This window comes from Lynx rufus, unplaced genomic scaffold (assembly GCF_022079265.1).
Source record: "Lynx rufus isolate CCGP_SWC_20201006 ecotype Redwood Valley unplaced genomic scaffold, mLynRuf1.p SCAF_6, whole genome shotgun sequence".
Taxonomy (NCBI): domain Eukaryota; kingdom Metazoa; phylum Chordata; class Mammalia; order Carnivora; family Felidae; genus Lynx; species Lynx rufus.
In genome coordinates this window covers 47,666,857-47,685,928 of record NW_025814878.1, presented here as the reverse complement: position 1 = coordinate 47,685,928, position 19,072 = coordinate 47,666,857, and the positions used below count along the sequence as shown (strand labels likewise).

The 19,072-nt window shown below is 38.6% G+C and overlaps 2 protein-coding genes across 6 annotated transcripts in view; one reads left to right on the top strand and one right to left on the bottom strand.

The window, feature by feature from the left end:
- SESN1 (sestrin 1) overlaps positions 1 to 12,449 on the bottom strand; it is a 116,926-nt gene extending 104,477 nt beyond the window's left edge. The window contains exons 1-2 of one of the 4 annotated variants that reach the window (XM_047101583.1): positions 11,759 to 12,449; positions 11,278 to 11,615 (exon numbers count right to left, since the gene is read on the bottom strand). In XM_047101583.1, the coding sequence (XP_046957539.1) occupies positions 11,278 to 11,556 (279 nt within the window). In that variant the 5' untranslated portion in view covers positions 11,557 to 11,615; positions 11,759 to 12,449. Of the gene's footprint in view, positions 1 to 11,277 lie in introns of all 4 variants that reach the window. The other 3 variants (XM_047101582.1, XM_047101584.1, XM_047101589.1) reach the window with 3 other exon arrangements.
- A 566-nt stretch (positions 12,450 to 13,015) lies between these two features.
- The window catches only part of CEP57L1 (centrosomal protein 57 like 1), a 77,509-nt gene continuing 71,452 nt past the window's right edge, over positions 13,016 to 19,072 (top strand). The window contains exon 1 of one of the 2 annotated variants that reach the window (XM_047102582.1): positions 13,016 to 13,060. The gene's annotated coding sequence lies outside the window, so the exon portion shown is untranslated. The remainder of the gene's footprint in view (positions 13,061 to 19,072) is intronic. The other variant, XM_047102581.1, reaches the window with a different exon arrangement.

Genomic DNA, 19,072 nt, shown 5'->3' with positions numbered 1-19,072 from the left:
CAATTTAAGAAATCAAGATTAAGATGTTCCATTTAGATCAGATAAATGTTGAATTATGGAAAGAATAAGAAAAAAGTACTTTCTACACTATTTAAACACAATCCTTTATGGTTCTAATGATAATTTTCCACAATGGAATAAAAGAATCCAAAAACTTTAAAGTATGCATGGGAGACATACAAATGGAAAAATGATTTCTATATGAGCTCAAAGTAATGATAAAATCTGGGCTTGATTTCTAAAAAGACAATTGAGGCCCCTTTTTAGCTGTAAACAACTTGCTGTATGTAATGCAATACCATATTTTGGGAAATTTCAAACATTCACAATCCACAGGAAAAATACTCAACACTCCTACACTATTTTTTTTTTTTAAGCCCACAATAGTGCAGTCTTTCAGCTACAAAGCCAGAAGCCAGTTATAAAACCAGTACTTTTCCACTAGAGTTACTTACGGGGCGGGGAAGGGGATGTTTGACACTGCAAACGTTAGGGTCTAAAATAAGATCATTGCAAGGAGTTACTACAACACTCACACTGCCAGCACTGTCATGGCAACAATGAACTAGCAAGGAGAATGCTCTTTTAACATTCAAAGCTAACCCAGAGTCTATTACTCATGGAAATATACCAAATTTTCTTTTAGGCAGTTCACTAAAGAAATCATCTTACTTAGTAATCTCTTAATGTAAAAACAAACCTTTCACACACCATATTTCCAAGAGCCAGAGCCTCCATGCAATCAGCTGAAATTTATAATGACAACATAATAAAAATTATGCACCACAACGAAACATGAAGACCAATCGGGGTCCAAATGCAATTTCAAGATGGGTCAGGGTTTAAATAAGAATTTGGTATGCAATTTATTAACATCTAAGAATGTAGTTTCCCCTAGAAACACCAAAGTTTTACATTTCATCCTGAAGGAAAAATAATTTGGAACAAAAAGTAATATATATTTTCACTGCTAGGAGTCTTATATTAAATTTTTATCCAGAAAGTGTAGTGTAGTGGTGAAAAGCATGGACTCTGGACTCTCAATGCCTGGGTTTGAAATCTGGTTCCTCTTACTGGCTATGATACCTTGGGCAAGTTATTTAACCTATCTGGGCTCTGATTTTTCTTCATGCATAAAATAGGGATAATAATATCTACTCTTACAGTGTTGTGAAGACTGAATTAAATAATACACAAAAAGGGCAAAGAATTAGGCTGCACATAGAGAATGCCTATTCTTACGACATTCAAAAATATACATTCTGCCAAACAAGAAAGATTAAAAGACTACTGACGATGATTTAAGATGACTTGGTTCCAACGCCATGGCAGATTATAAGGGGGGCAGACATGGCAGCTTAGGAGGAGCCCCCAAACACACCCACACATAACCAAGCAAATTCAAGAAATCTAACATGGTACATACAAAATCTCTTCAAGCGTTGTTACTTTTGCTGAGGTAACTTTCTGGCAATGTATCTTTGCTTAGTTACTTTGTTTTAATCATACCAAGCTGTCTAAGCTGGGCCAGTTACCAGGCAAGAGTGAAAGGCCTGGGGGACTTTCAGTTTAAGATGTCAGGCTCCCATTGCAGTGAGCAGAGTAGGAATACTGACAGTGCAGCTCTAATCACCTCAGTAGACCTTCAAGGCTAACAGTCTCTGGAGTAGATAACTTGCCTAAAGTATCAGGCATGAATCGACCAGGCACAGAAGATTTAGTTGCTTACTGACAACACTGGTGTACAAGCCATGATTTGCTTTTCCTATATCATGTGTACCTGAAGATGTATTTGAAAGTCCAACGTTCACAAGTGGAATAACAGACTAACATATCAAAGGAGGAATCCAGTTCCCAGATGGCTAAAACAATATTTATACAATCCTTAATTTGGTTCCTAGAGGTGTTATTTTCTCTAGAGTGCTATTTCCTGAGTCAGGGAACCTGGAAAGTAAGTGAAAACTTTCCCAGTTGCTCAGAAACTTGGGAGTACCCTAAGAAGTGTATGGTGCCACAGGGCTCAATTTCCCATCTCTTCTCTATCGCACTATGGGGGCAGAACAGAATATTAATAGTTAACATTTACTCAGTGCTTACTGGATTCCAGTAAGCATTGCGCATGTTACCTCATTTAATCCTTTCAACTCTGTGAGGGAACTGAGGTTTAAGGAGGTTATGTAATTTGCCCAAGGTCACAGAGTTTGGCAGAGCAAGACTGAAAGCCAGGTCTGACTAACTCCAAAGCCCATGATCTTGATAATTATACTCTAATGCTGTCCAGATACTGAAGCAAAGGCCTTGGCCATGGACCTCTCCATGTACACTTGACCATCTGGATGACACAAGTAACTGCCCGCCTGCAACTCCTCCCTGCTGGTGCCATGCTGACATAGCAGAATGGTGTTGGACTCCAAGGAGGGGATGGATGCTACATATCTGCCATCACATCTAGGGCAAACCTCTGGGCAGGCCAACTACCCTGGGCAGTGGCTGGTTAGAGACATCCTCTGCTAAAGCTAGACATCAGCATTAATCAGCTTATATATGAACATTCAATGTACAAAAGGCAATTAGGAGTGTCAATATATGTGGATAAAAGATGTGGGATGTATCAAAGTCAAGTACATAAAAATCCTAAATTCTAAACAGAAAAATCCTAAAGCAATGCCAGTTTGGAGTACGACTTATTAAGTAAAGCACCAAAAGCAAGCTTATCATCAACATCACTGCCAATATTTGAGCACTTACTATGTACTTCTGCATGCTTTACATGTTCATTTAAGTCTCCGAACTACCCTGAGTTTGGTATTATTATTACCTTCATCTTACAGGTAAGTAAATAGTATCAAAGAGTTATTCATAATTAAATTTATAGGTTACAGGGGAGTCTGGGTAGCTTAGTCGGTTGGGCATCCCACTATGGTTCGGGTCATGATCTCACAGTTCATGAGTTTGACCTCCATCACTGCCCTGGGCTCACTGCCATCAGTGCAGAGCCTGCTTCAGATCCTCTGTCCCCCTCTCTCTGTCCCTCCCCCTCTTGTGTGCTGTCTCTCAAAAATAAATTAAAATAAATAAATTTGTAGGTTACAAAATATTGAAGATTACAAACTAACTGCTTTACCAATATGATCTTTATAATCACACCACAGGGTAGATAATAAAATTATGTAAATTCACAGATGAGGAAACTGAAACTACAGAGGTTAATTTATTCATGAGCATATTACTGGTAAAGAAAATCCAGTAAGGTCTTTTTTTTTTTTAATTTTGTTAATGTGTATTTATTTTAGAGAGAGAGAGAGAGAGACAGAGAGAGATAGAGCACAAGAGGGGGAGGGGCAGAGAGAGAGGGAGACATAGAATCTGAAGCAGGCTCCAGGCTCTGAGCTGTTAGCACTTCGAACCTCTATCATCAACAAAACTGAATCAATAAAGATTATATTTTATAACTTAGGTCTGCCAAAGCATACATTACTTGTTAGGTAAAAAGGTTAGGTAAAAAAGTAGACTCAGCTTAATTTGGTGAGGTATATCAACAACTCTGAGAGACCTTATTTTGTGAGAAAACTCTCCCTATCATTTAAATCACTTTTTACTTTTGAAAGGCTTCTCTTAAATATGTCCTTCAGTACCATTGAACAGACCACTCTACCTCTATTTTGCAAGGCTTGGTCTTTATCACATGATTGGAAGAATATCTTACTGTGTTTAGGCTATGAATAGCATTTGAAAAATCACTCAGTTATAATTATAGACAGCTAACACCTGCCAACTTGCTAGAAAATGAAATCATGTAAAATTTTAAGACAAGTGTGCAATGCTTGTCAAACACTGAAGTATCAAAACAGTAAATGCTTACTTTTAGTGGGATAAACTAAGATTTTAATTAGACTTCACTGAATATTACATATAACTGACAAATTGTCCTAATTTTTAAAAAGCATATTTATTAGCTTGTCAATCTAAACAATTTTTAAGTTAAAACACTAACTGAATACTATTCAGTTAATGAATATGCATATATGACAGTTGATTTGGAAAAGATAACTCACAAAATTCACATCATAAATGTTACTTCCCTTTAGTATGGCTTAAAAGCTTAGGAAGTTGTTTTAAGGTAACTTCATAAGTAATAATTTATAAATCGATGAAGCTGTTTCCCTTTTAAAATTAAAAACAGGGTAAGAAATAAAATATAAAACTAAAAGTGTCTCATTTTTCTAAGGTAAGTACATATTTCATTGCAATCTTATAAGATTTTCCTATTTTGTTATATAAAAGAGATTAGAACATGAGAAGACGTAATTTTTGTGTTGCCAAATTTCACGAGTTTTTTTCCTTATAAATTGAAAAATGTCAAAACTGTGGCAGTCTACTAGTAACACAAAGACTTTTAACAATAACAATGCCAACTGGGAAGATCCAATAAATGGTCCTAGTTGTTATCCTACATAACTCCCCAAGTATATCCAGTAAAAAAAAAAAAAAACATTTTTTAAAAATAAGCATCTTTTAAAAGACTTTTTTTTTTAATGCATATTGTGGTAAGCACTAGTTTAATTCAGTGTAGTAACCAAAAGGAAAAAGAAAAAAAGCAAAACATGAAATGTTCCCATAGACTGCCTATCTAGCTGAGGTTTTCATACTGAAATTTCCAGTCTGCCCAATGCCCCCAACAATACCATCATCAAAATTCTGAAGAACTCTCAGATGCCCCTGAGTATACTGTGCCTGCATAATTAAAGTACTAGGTAATTTCATCAAGGTCAATGACGGTCTCACTTAATGTAATAAATGTGATCTAGGAAAGTTGGGTCAAAGTAAAGCCTATCTTCCATTGACTTCCATTTAAAAAGCAGGTATTTTACCATGGTACGAAAAAAATAGTCTGATTTGAGAAACTGTGACAGAGATTAAAAATTGGTGGTAAGGCTTGCTTACCTTACTTGCTTACAGGACTTCCATCCGTGCACTTTAAGCACTGCCTCCCCTCCCCTAGCATCTATCTCCCTGTCCTTCCACAAGTTCTAAAAATTTCCCATTTCTATGGTTCCTCCATTCCATGTTAATTTGCTTCTAAATAAACACTGCCTGTTTTCAAATATGAATATTCTTTATGATTATGATGTGACACCAAATAGGACCCTTCTGTATCAAAGTTTAAGTGATTGATAATCCTTTATTATACCCAAGATTCCATGCTATTTTCTGTCAGGTCAAAGTTTCAATAAATCCTTAAGTTGGTTCTTATTAATTTATTTTCCACTGAAATGGTTAAAAGATATTCCACAAATTTCTAACAGTCACCAAAAGGAAAAAATACCTCTAAAACAAAAAGAACATAAATGTTCTATTTCATGAATGATCTATACAGCACTTAAAGGGCACAAAGTGTTAAACATGAGAAAGTAATTTTAATTAAGCTAAACTATTGTTTCAGAGGGTCCTTCATGATGCCATGAGCAACCCTTGACCTTAAATTGAAATCTAATAAGTGTTTAACATCTCATTTTCCTACAAAACACTACATCCCATTTATAAATTAAACAATGTACTAGAAACCATTTTTTAAAATAATCATTCTGTTTTTTGTTGTTTTTTTCCTCATGGTAGTAGAGACCATCTGGGACACTGTAAGAGGAATTAAATATTTGAAATCTGAAAACTTAAAAAAAAAAAAAGTGTGTCCTTGTTAGTTTCAGTCTTTCTGACAAGTCAGAACAAAGGAAGAGGACAGGATGTATTTATATATTACAAAGAGGACACTGAGGACAGATAGTACAGATATGATTCATCCTGTAAGCCAGTGTTGGGGAAGGGGGTGGGGTGGGGGGTAAGATAAGCTCTCACTTTGTCTTCAAACCATTTAGGAAAAAAAAGTTAATAGTTGCTTTCAATTTCTTCACATTCTCTATCCAAAGAAACACGGACAACCCGAGGGTAAATAGCATTCTCCTCTGAGTTCAAAAGCTACTAAAGAAAGTGGTCAAAGGTAGGAATGAGAGGAAGCACTGAATAGAAAAAGCAGGAGGCTTTCCTAAGGAAAGGGACTGAGTTCTCAGTGTATCAATAAAATAAGGCCAGAAAATAGTGGATATGGAAGAGAGAAGTTTAGTGCAAATACTGAAAGAAGACTCGTATTTGCTGTGGCTAAGAGTAGCAGTGAATTGTTTGAAATGCACCACCTTAAACTTTTGGTTTTGACTAGGAATAGCAGTAAAAAAGAAATCAAAACAATCAGTTCAAAAGGCCAAATCTGCTTCTAGAATGCTCCTAATCTGGTATATTTTATAGCATCATTATAAGTTATGTTTCAACCTAATAGAATCTAAATTATAATAGACCAAAGCAATATTTTATCTAGTTAGATATAAGATCAACTTTTATAGCCTTTGACTAAACTTAACTGCCTTCTTATCCCCATTCTTCCTCACCAACAGAAATTTTTTTGTTCAAGTGATGGGGCTCTCCTGGCTCTTAATGGCTGAATGCAGATTAGTTCAAATCAAAACCAGAAATGCCCAATTTCCTTGCCAATGACTGGCTTAGAAAAGGGCATGTGACCCAACCCTAGTCAATAAAAATGGACAGGAAGTCTGCTGGAGGCTGAGAAAAGCTTTTCTTCCCTGATAAACACATGTGAAGAAACTCTTCTCAGCTACAAACAGTCATGACTACACATGGTGCTTGGAATAAGGCAACTTGCAACCATGAGCAGAGACAGTACTTGCTATGCTGAGGAAAGGAGAGCAGAAAGAAGGCAAAAACGAATACAGTTGAGCTAATCAATCAATCCATGAAGCTTGAAATTGCCCAACCTCAAGATTTATTATACTAAATAATAAATCTCTTATTGTTAAACCTACAAACTATATATTACCCAAATTGGTATCAAATGGATACTCCAACTGCAGCTTTAACAATTGAAATGTGCATCATGCCCAACAGCTAAGGTTTCATTCCCCCCCCCAGGGGGGGGGGTAACAATCACTTCACTAAAGGAAAGCCTCCTCCACCCCACTTAACAAACATACTTTGTTACTTGGTCTAAATTTTCTAAAGCCAAATTATTTTCAGACAGTGTTAATTGCTGGCAATCTTATAAAAAAAACTTAACAGATTCCCTTTTTCACAGTACAGAAATGAAAATGATCAAATGACCATTCTTAGAAAAGTACTTGACTATTTTGAACACTCTTCATAATCTTTTGATGAATATTTACACACTCACATTCCTCCTTTAATTACCTGCACCCTAAAACTACAGTTCACCAGTGGACTATAATAGTGTATCAGGCCAGTGTTAACACTTCTGTTCCTTCGTTCAGAGAATCAAGAATATCGAAAAGATACTATGGGGTTAAAAACAACAACAAACCCAGCATAAATAAGGCCTATTAGAAGACCTTCCTCCAAAGCAGGGAACAAATCTTACTGATCTTCCAGTCTGAAGTACAGTGCCTGGCACAGAACAGTTCTCAAAAATGTGTTCAATGGATTTACGTATTTTGTTGTGAAATCAATAAACTGAGAACAGGAATACAGAGAATGTTCTTTCCCAATGTGCCATTTTTTTTATATACAGGTTTAGCCATTTTGAGTTGATCCATCTTATCACTGTCCCACCAACTTTGCTCCTGATTACAGTCCTCTGAGCTGACCTAAAACAATCAAGAGCAGAACAGCTGTAGGGATTGCAAATTCAGTTCAGCTTTTGCTGATCTACCAATGAATAACAGAAAGCATGGAGTACCACATTTAATTATTTGGTTTCTCATGGGAGGCTGGAGCAGTATGTGGAAGCCAGATGATGCTGGACATTATGTGACATTCTCAAGCAGTTTAAATTCTATCCTCAAGGATTTTAGACAGGAGAGTAACATGATCAGATTTCATTTTAGATAAATGACTCTGCAGTTATGTGGAGCATGGATATAAAGGTGGAGGATGGGTTAAGTCTGGAGAAGTGACGGATAACAATAGCAGAACTACAATGGTAGTAGCAGGGGCAAAAATCCCTTCGGGAGCTATTTCTAATCAGGTGCATCACAGGTAACTTAATCTCAACATGTCTAAAACAAAACTCACCGCTCCTCCTAAACTGACCCTTTACCACTCTTCTGTCTCAGGAAATGACTGAACTAGTAATCAAGTAGTTCAAGCCAGAAACTTGAGAGCATCCTTTATTTTATTTTCTTCATCTCCTATATCCAATTCAATACTATCTCCTGTTTCTAACTCTTAGCTATCTCCCAAGCCCATTCACTGTTTCCCACTTTTCCCACTACACCCTAATCCAACCATAATTTTGCTTTGGACTGGTGGAATTATCTCCTGATGCTGCATATCCACTCTTCACCCCCGAAATTCATTCTCCGCATTGCTTCCAAAGTAATCCTAATACACCGTGGATCATGTCACCGTCTTGCTCAAAACTCCTCAGTGGCTTCCCATTTTTCCTAGGATAAAGTCCACAACTCTTTTTTTTATTTTTTAATTTTTTTTTTAACATTTATTTATTTTTGAGGCAGAGAGAGACAGAGCATGAATGGGGGAGGGGCAGAGAGAGAGGGAGACACAGAATCGGAAGCAGGCTCCAGGCTCTGGGCCATCAGCCCAGAGCCTGACGCGGGGCTCGAACTCATGGACCACAAGATCGTGACCTGAACTGAAGTCAGAGGCTCAACCGACTGAGCCACCCAGGCGCCCCAAGTCCACAACTCTTAACTTGGCCTTCAAGATCCTGTTATCCAACTCCTGCTTAAGAACAGTAAGAATTCCTAATATTGCTGAGCATGTCTTATGTGCTAGGCACTGTGCTATGTTTTGCAACCATTATTTCATTTTATTCTCATTGTGAGCAGAAACTGAATCAAGGAGAAATGTATTCAACATTGTAGAGCTAATAAAGTATTAGAGCTAGGTCTGACTACAGAGGATGTGCTTAAGCTTTCACTCTCTCTTCAAACATATGCTCCAATCACATTGTATTACTTTCCGGTCCTAGACCTCATCTGCTCTCTCTTGCCATGAGGACTTCATGCACCTGTTCCCTATGTGTGGAATGTCCCCCTCACAAATTTCATTTTTGCCTGGATTATATTTATTCATTCACCAAATCTCTGCTTAAATGTCATCTCTTCAGGGAAGTCTTCCCTTACTATCTAAAATTATATTATTTGTTTATTGTTTATGGTCTCTCTCCAGTAGAATGTCAAAGTTGTTTATCACTGGTTCTTAGTTCTTAGAATGGCATTCACCATGGATTCAATAAACAATTGCTGAATGAAGGCATGAAATTAAGGATGTGGGGATGGAAACTCCCTAATCTGGTGACTTTATTCAGGCTGATAAAAAATAAAAAGAAGCCAAATATAAATTTGTTCAGACACTGGATATTTATTTAGTAGCTTCCAGGTCCCTGTCAATACTCTTGAGACCTTACAGCCCTCCGAGGAGACAGTCACATAAACATGTGATTATGGCACAATATAAGTAAAGTGCCTGTTATAATAGTAGCAGGAATTCAGTGCAGTAGATGCAGAGATGAAAAGTATAAATTTATGGAAAACCTTCACTGTGGAGGCGATTCTTGAATCTTTTTGCAGGAGGAATGAATCTTGAAATATGTATCATGTAGTCCGTGTCTTTCACTTACGATAAAGGAGAGGAGCATCCATTAGGTACTGGGGCACTTTACATCTCATTTATTCTCACAACAGCTCTATGTTATTATTCCCATTTTATAGATGTTGGAAATCCAAGCTAAGAGAGATCAAGTAACTTAACTTGTCCAAGGTTATGCAGTACATTAATAAAGGAGGAGAATTTGAGCTCAGGTCTGGCTCCAGTACCCATTTACTTACCAATATACCACAGTCCTTTGACCCTGCACTCCCCAGAGCTTAATTACTTTTGTTTTTAATATAATTCTTAACCAAATTGGTTATCTGGTTTCCCATTTGGATATAAATAAGCAGCAAAATTAAAGATTTAGGAAGAGAACAAAGTGTACTGAAAGTAAGGGAGGGAACAAAAAAACTATTAAAAATTGAACACAAATTCAAAAAATGTGGATCCTATAGTCCTATATACTCTACCCTCACCTATACAACAGTACTTGATGTGCATAATGACTCTATTATGAAAAATGATTGTTGTAGATGCTACAGTCTAAGAAATAGAGAAATAACTTTGGATGCTTAAAAGGGTAAACATCAGGAATCTAGAAAATTAATTCCTCTCTGATAACTCTGGATAAATGAATTGTAATGATTGTTCCCAAACTGTTTCTGAGAAGAAATATCCCAAGATTTTAAACAGAGTCTTCATTTTATGGACATGATTATTTTTCTATTGCTTCAAACTAACCAAAATAGAAAAACTATTAATCTTAGCTGACATATATACCCAAGTAAATTAAGAACTTCTCATAAATGACTTCGATTCAGTAACTTAGACATAGTGTCACTGACCATTCTTAGTATATAAAAACCTTTCTCAAACCAAACCCTTCCTAATAAATCTTCCAATAAAACAGGAGAGTTTGATTATGTATAGAAGAGGAGGAAAATTAACATTCTTAATTGGTTGCACTCAAAACTTAAGTAGGTATATATGTGAAGAAAACAATTGAGGCAAACACAGAGAAAACTAAGTAATTTACCACAGGAGTGTTTCTATCATTCACTTAACCTGGGTTCAACTTTCAACTATAAAGAAGCTAGCTTCTTTATAATATAGACTTATTATTTTATATAATTCATTTTTTTTAAAAGAAAGGTTGCCTTTAGAGAACAGACCCTGATTTTTTTGTTTTGCTTTTAAGAACAAGAGAAAAATTGTTTCACCATTTATCTTGAACAAGCAAAGAAACATTTATCATTTTAGAGGCTTTTAAATGAGAAACTTTCCACACAATATTGTTTGTACTGGTGTGAAAAGTACACTGGCTATACTTCCTAACAACATGTAAAAATGAAAAAGCAAGTCTTTACTTGCCATTAACTGTAACTTTCTCTTATTTTTCCAGGAGGAATGCAGCTTCCAAAACTCTCTAGAAAGACAATGCTTATTTACTTATATTTGAAAATTGCTTTCACTTTAATTCACCTTATTCAATTTTGGTCCCAAATTCAATGTTTTACAAGCCACTCAATAAGATGTAGAATGAATTCGTAATGAGTTCACTTAACCACCTCTTAGAAGCAAATACAACTGCAAGTAAAACTGCGCTTTACTAGATGGACAGTTGTAATTACAATGTTTTCTTACCTGGACGCTCTTCAAAATAAACTCACTTTTCTCTCTTACATCTTTAAAGGGACATCTCTTAGAAAGCATAAGCAGATGAGCAAGAAGCTTATTCAACCCATCCAAAGCAGCAGCATTTGAAAGCCCGTCTGATGGACGAAAAGGTGTCTCTTTCACCGAACGAAGATACTCGGTTCTTCTTAAAATGGTTTGCCTAATGTTTTCCAGTGCTGTCTCTCTAGTAGTTGAATCTCTACTGCACAGTCCATCCCACCTCACTTCATTCTCTCCTTCAGCCATGACAACTGGAGATTTTTCTTTGCAGTCTTCAGTTACCCTTCAGCATGTCCCCAAAAGCACTTCGTATTTTTAAAACGAGGAATGTAAGAATAAAATCAGAGAAACCGAATCGTCATGAAAACACAGATGTCTGGCTGACATTTGGAACAAGAAGTGTCTTTTATATTGATGGCTTTCAAGCGATCTACAAGACAGAACTTACCCTCTCCTACATGAAGGGGCAAGCCTTGTCAGAGACTGAAAAAAGTTCGAAAGTTGAAACCCTACAGCGCTGGCTTTGCTGGACAGGCAGTCTCAGGGAAGTGCTCTCCTCTGTCTCGCGGGGTCAGCGGATATCCTCACGTTGTGGAGCTGTCAAATCCGTGCTCTGCCCAAAAAGGCTGGTAACAGTTGAACGCGCTCCAGCCATTCGGGTTTTTTTGGTCTGGGCGGCCACCGGGTTCTCAAGAGCATTCCCACCCCGCCCCTCCTCCGGCACCAATCCCCGCCCTCCGCAGCTCCTCCCTTCGCCTCAGCGGCCGGCCAAGAGCTAGTGGGGAAATCTCGCCAAACGCTTGCTCACTGGCCGCCGCGGCTGGAGACCTAGGCGTTCCTTGGGGACGGCAGCCTCCGGCAGCCGCTGTCTCGGCTACAGCGTTGGAGGAAAGCGTCTCCGGCCCCGACGATTCTGGACTCCCAGGCGGACGCCACTTCTTTTCCTATTCCTGCGTCCTCGCCCACCTCCCACTAAGCCTGCAAGGCAAAGGGCTGGCCCGCAATCCCTAAATGCCGGGCTGCGCCGCGAAGCTGGCGGAGCAGTGAGGCCTGAGGCGCAGAGCCCGCCCCTTCGCCCAGCCCCATCGGTGGGGCTCGGCCCAGAGGGCGGGAGCAGGGAGGGGAGATGGGGTCCTCACCCCACCAGCCCCTCCCCTTTCTCCGCCCGACAGAAACCAGGAGCCGCCCCTGCCCCAGCGCCCTCTTCCCCGCCCAAGCAGACGCGACCCGCAGAGGCAAAGCCATTGGAAAAAGCCCCGCCCTCCCGCTGGCTACCTCCAGACCCTAAGTCCGCGCGCGGCCTCCCACCGCTGCCGGCTGCTACGCATGCGTGATGGCGAGCAGGGCGCAGGCGCTTAAGGGGCATTTTGCGTCGGGGGCGTTTTCCGTGCCCTGACGTTTGGATTCTCTGGACTGGAGTAAGGGAAAGAAAAGTAAGGAGGCGTTGAAGTACACTGAAACAATTACAGACAAGGCAAGCACGAAAAAGAAAGAGGACGTAGACACACACCTGGAAGAAATTGAATCCAAATTTAAGATTAGCCTGAAAATAGCGACGGTCTATTACGCCAAACCCGCGGTTTGAGGAGACAGGGCTTCCTCGCATTGACTTCTGGGGAATGTAGTTTTGATGCGGCCGACGCATTCTGTTGGCGATAGAAACTACAGTCCCCAGGAGCCACTGCGACGTTGTCCGTAGCGGCCTTCAAGCCAACGGTTTGCGCGAACGGAGGTTGAGAGCGTCGACTGGGTGAGCACTGTAGAGTTGCCTGCCACTTTTCCTTGGACAGGATTTTTCCTTCCTTCATTTCCTCAGGGATTTTGGAGACGACGCCATCTAGGGCTATCCTCGTAGCCAAGGGACTTTGTCCAATAATCTGCGTGGGAAGGAGTAGTCCAGGTTCCCAAGGCCGAGGGCGCGTTTGGCGCGGGAAATGGTCGCAGTCCCGAGGGTCGGAGGGAGCGGCAGAAGGCCGGGCAACAGAGATGCTGTGAAAACAAGTGCATCTTGCTGCGGACTAACGCCGAGGGATTAGGTATCCCTGTGCAGTTGCACTTTTGTTTGCCATCGTGTAGGCGAGTTCGGTGCTTTATGCGCCCGAATGAAATCCCAGGCAGGCCTTTGAAAGAGAGTTTTCAAATCCATTTTGTATGAGACTAAGGGGAAAAGAATCCCCAATATTCCTAGAAATCAATGTTTGCAGGGTTTAAGGATACTCTATGAAAGAAGACCTATAAAAATATCCAAAATTTAGTATATTTAAAGGATTCAGTCATTTGTTTTTAAGTTACCGTTTTTAAAAAGTCATTCCTTATGAGAAAAGTCAAGATGTGAAAGGCAGTTAATGGACTGAGAACCAAATTAGATTTTAATTCTAAACGTTGCAGAATAGATGTGTTTCTAAAAATATAGCCTTGTTAGGTTCTGAGTATACAACAGTGAAAAAGACACAGCCTCTACCTAGTTACAGAATCTAATGGCTAAACACACAGTTATAGTATGATGTTATATCTGGCTATCTAGGATGGCTAGAAAGAAGATAACTTAGCTTGATCTTGGAAAGTCAGGAAAATCTTTATACCAGGGAAAGAGGGCCAAAAGAATAGCATGTGGTGAGTCCCAGAAGTGAGAAAGATGAGATATTTTCAGGAAAATTGCAGTAAGCCAAATCGTATATATTTTGGGAAGGATAATATTTGTGTATTGACGTATTTTGAAGTTGCAAAGAGACAAGTACTGTGAATTTACCAGATAGTTTCTGAAAATGACCTGTCCTTCAACAGATTTATAGTTTTGATGAATTAGTCTAATGTAGCCTTGCTACATTCAATGCTACTGGTTTAAACCAGATTTTATTTTTAAACGTGAACTTCTTATGAGTACGATTTAAAAAATAAAAAAGACATTCCTTTTTTGTCCTTTTTTTGACCTCATCCTCCTTTGTCCAGCCCACAAAGAGTAGGGTCATTCTTAAATCTATGTCCTTTTTTTTACTGTGTAGTTGAATATGATCTCATCCATACCCATGGTTTCACTACCACCTATGACTTTTAAATGTATAGCTCCATCCAACTTTATCTTTCCAGCTTTCATATATTTATTTCCATTATATTTCTTTTTGGAATTCTCAAAAGCACCTCGAGCTCAACATGCCTAAAACCAAATGCATGGTTATCTCTAATGAACCTGATTCTTTTCCAGTGTTCCCCATTTCAGTTAAGGATCCTACCATCCACTTGTGAAAATTTGAAAACTACACATTATTCTTGATTTCTTCTGATCCTTCGTACCTTTATAGCCAATTATACCGAATCCTATCAATCTCATTTCCCAAATACCCTCCAAATCCATCCTTTCCCCACCATCTACAGAAGCACAGTCTTTTCCAATCTGCCATAATCTCTTGCCGGGACCATTGCAATAGTGATTATTCACTCTGACCTTTATCCATTAGTTCTCCACACAGGAGCCATAATGATCTTTTTGAAATGCAAATCTGACCAGATTTTCTCTTAAATCATTCATTGGTGTCTTAGTATTCTTAAGGCAAAGCTTCTTTGTAAAGCCTAATGTCCTCTGGTCCCTTTCTACCTCTCCAGCCTCACTTCGTATACCTACCACTCTCCACCTATCTCTGCTTCAGCCCTACAGATCTTCAGTCATTGGTTCTCATATTCCCCTTCATCCATTCATACACTCAACAAATATCTGTTGAGTATCTAGTGTGCAATGGAACAACGAAGATATATCATTGAGCAGAATATACACTGACTCTTAAACAACAGGTTTGAACTGTACAGGTCCACTTACGTGTGGATTTTTTTTTTTTTTTTTGGTAAGTACAGTACTGCAAATCTATTTTCCTTATGGCTTTCATAATAACATTTTCTTTTCTCTAGCTTACTTTATTGTAAGAATACCGTATATAATATACAAAATATGTGTGACTCAACTGTTTATGTTATCGGTAAGGCTTCTGGTTAACAGTAGGCTTTTAGTAAAGTTTGGGGGGAGTCAAAAGTTATATAGATTAAAAGTTAAGGGATTTTTTTTTACTTCCTGGTGGAGGGTCGATACTCCTAACCCCCACATTGTTCAAGGGTCAACTGTACAGCTGTGCAAAAGTCCCTATTCTCCTAGAGCTTGCATTCTGTTAAGGGGAAATCAACAATAAATATGTGATATATGTGGCAAGTGAAGACAAATGCAGTGGAAAATAAACCAGGAAAGGGACTAGGGAGTGCCAGATTGTGGGGGGCAAGGTTCAATTTTAAATAAGGTGGTCAGAGAAGACCTAATCAAGAAGGGGACATTTGAGGGGATCTGAAGCAGGAGGAATAAGCTGTGCAGATACCTCGAGGAAGAACATTCCTATGCAGAGAACAGCCAGTGCAAAGGCATATGGGCAGGAGCAAAAAAATAGCAGTGTAGGCTGGAGCACAATGAGTGCAGGGGAGAATAACATGATGTTACAGAGGAAGGAAGTCATGTAGGTGATTGAAAGGACTCTGCTGACTTTTTAACAAATAGGAAGCCATTGAAGGGCTTTGAGCAGATGAGTTGCATGATCTGACTTTTTTAAATGATTACTTATTTGAAATTGTGTTGAGCATAGACCACAGGGAAACAGTTTAGAAGTTTAGAAGTAGAGACACTAGTTAAGAAGCTCTAGTAATAATCCAGGTGAGAGAGGATAATGGTAGCTTGGACCAGGGTGATAACAGTGGAGGTAGTGGGAAGAGACCACAGTCTGGATCTATTATGATAGTATAGCCAACAGGTTTTGCTGATTGGTCATGAGGTGTGAGCATATAAGAGTCAAAGGTGAGTCCCGAGTTTTTAGGCTGAGCAGCTAAAAGGAGGGAATTGCCATTTAATGTTGTGAGAAAGTCTCCAGATTTGTGTACAGAGGTAAAGAGGTGGAAATCAAGAGTTTTGTTTGGCCATGTAAAGTTTGAGATGCCTCTAAGCTATTCAAGTTGAAGTACAGAGTAAGCAGTTGTATAAATGAGTATTGAGATGACGGGAAAGATCTGGTTGTAGATAGAATATTGGACTTCACAGTAGTGTTTTGACAGCAGTTACAGCCTGAGAATAGTTGGTGTCACAGAAAGAGGCACTCCATAGAATTTGGGTTGATTTGGAGTTATCTGCAAAGGGCACTGTGCAGGAGCAGCCAGTGAACAGAGAGGAACACCCACAGAGTGTGGTGTCCTAAAAGCCAAGTGAAAGTGGTTAAGGATGAGGGAGTGCTAAGTATGTGAAGTGCTGTCCTGGATCAAATGAGATAAGGATTGATTAACTGACCACTACATTTAGTAATGTGGAGGTCATTGAAGATCTTGAGAGCAGTTTTGGTGGAGTAAAGAGTATAAAAGTCAGATGGACATATTTAAGAGAGAATGGGAGAACTGGAGACAGTCTGGATACAGCACCTCTGGTACTCTTTTGTTTGTCCAGACTGTTTTAGCCTGTCTTTGACTCCCCTTCCTGTAGATGTTAGGTCAAATGCACTTTTCTCTGAGTTTCCCTTATCTTGTTGAATGTCCCTATCATAAATAACTTTTATTTTACCATATATCTTTACTTGCTAATAAGTTACAAATACAGTTTTCTAATGGTGTGTGAAAGTTTGTCTGCTTCTAAAGTTTAAGCACAGAAGAGCAGTGATTGTACCGATTTTTGCTCATCATCTCCAGCTCCAAGTACAGTGCTTGGCATCTAATATGAACTTAGTACATATTTGATGGATAAATGGAAGACTAATGTCACAAAATTTTCAAAAGCATTGCATATTTACCTGTTGTTTACAAAAACACAAGATAATTGATAGAAGTGACTTCATAACGAAAACATTTTTGAAAATTTGTCTTAAAAGAGCAGAATTTCTGTTGCAAGTGAATTACAGTGCTCACCCTTGTGAAATTGAATTTGCTAACATTTTTACTATATTCCTGCATACCTCATGTTGTTGCAAGATAGTAAAGTATATATATGTAGAGTATAGTATATGTAGAGAAGTTGTTGCTTTAAATGAATAGTGCTTTAGTCCAGGAAAAAGCTGACTGGCTGGTCTCCCAAGAGGCCTTTATTATGAAATTCGTTGATGAATTTACTATAAAAAAATCACTCCTAAGTCTTGTGGTCTTAGAAACAGTCTTGCTAAGTGTACCAGAGTTCCTGGGTTGATTGCTATCCAGATGGTGAAGAGTGACTCCTTCCATTAATTAGAGTAGGGAATACACTATGAATTCCAGTCTTGGGATGGGAAGATACTGCGTCCAGGTTTGGACATGTTGTTAATCATCTTGTTTGAAGGACTTAAGAGTCATGCAGGTGAACAGTACCTAGTACTGCTTCTGGACAACCTTTCTGCACGAAACCTTAACTATCGTTGAGAGATGTAGCTATATATTCCAATAGTGAGAAGAGCATGAACCTCAGAGTTTCAGAATCTTGCCTTTGGACCCCAAGTCTGCTTTTTATTAGTGTGAATTTGGCCAATTTTTTTCAACCTCCCTAACTTTGGATGTGGGAGATGAGATAGCCTTGGTGTTCTTATGACTGTTGTGAAGATTTAATGTGATAACATATATAAAGCTTTTAGGTTAGCATCTGGCATATATTGGTACTCAAGAAACCGTATCTTCTAAAATAGTCATCGATATGTAAAGTAATATTTGTCCTTCAGTTTGATCGAAATTAATGAAATGTTTATAAAGTATTTTGTAGTTGAACTGAAGGGTGCTATTTTGTATAATCGTATTGCTGACATTCTGTAAGAATGAGATCCTTGAATTATATTTCATTTTTCTCAAATTTGCAATTTATTTTTAATAATATTTTGTGTTTTAAGCTACTTAATTGGGAAAAGTTACAATAAGTAAAAATATGGCAATTATTTTTCTCATAAAACAGCAGCATAAATAGATTACATTTTTGAGCAAGGAATTCATGTCCAGCTTTATTACAAAAATTACTAAAAACACCACATTTCATCAATAACATGTCTATATGATATAAAACATTTAAAGAACATATACCTCAAAAATGAACTATTGGGACCTCATGAAGATAAAAAGCTTCTGCACTGCAAAGGAAACAATCAACAAAACTAAAAGTCAACGAACGGAATGGGAAAAGATATTTGCAAATGACATATCAGACAAACGGCTAGTATCCTAAATCTATAAAGAACTCACCAAACTCCACACCCGAAAAACAAATAATCTAGTGAAGAAGGGCAGAAAACATGAATAGACACTTCTCTAAAGAAGACATCCAGATGGCCAACAGGCACATGAAAAGATGCTCAACGTCGCTCCTCATCAGGGAAATACAAATCAAAACCACACTCAGATATCACCTCCCGCCAGTCAGAGTGGCCAAAATGAACAAATCAGGAGACTAGATGCTGGCGAGGATGTGGAGAAACGGGAACCCTCTTGCACTGTTGGTGGGAATGCAAACTGGTACAGCTGCTCTGGAAAACAGTGTGGAGGTTCCTCAAAAAATTAAAAATAGATCTACCCTATGACCCGGCAATAGCACTGCTAGGAATTTACCCAAGGGATACAGGAGTGCTGATGCATAGGGACACTTGTACCCCAATGTTTATAGGAGCATTTTCAACAATAGCCAAATTATGGAAAGAGCCTAAATGTCCATCAACTGATGAATGGATAAAGAAGTTGTGGTTTATGTACACAATGGAATACTACTTGGCAATGAGTTAGAATGAAATATGGCCTTTTGTGGATG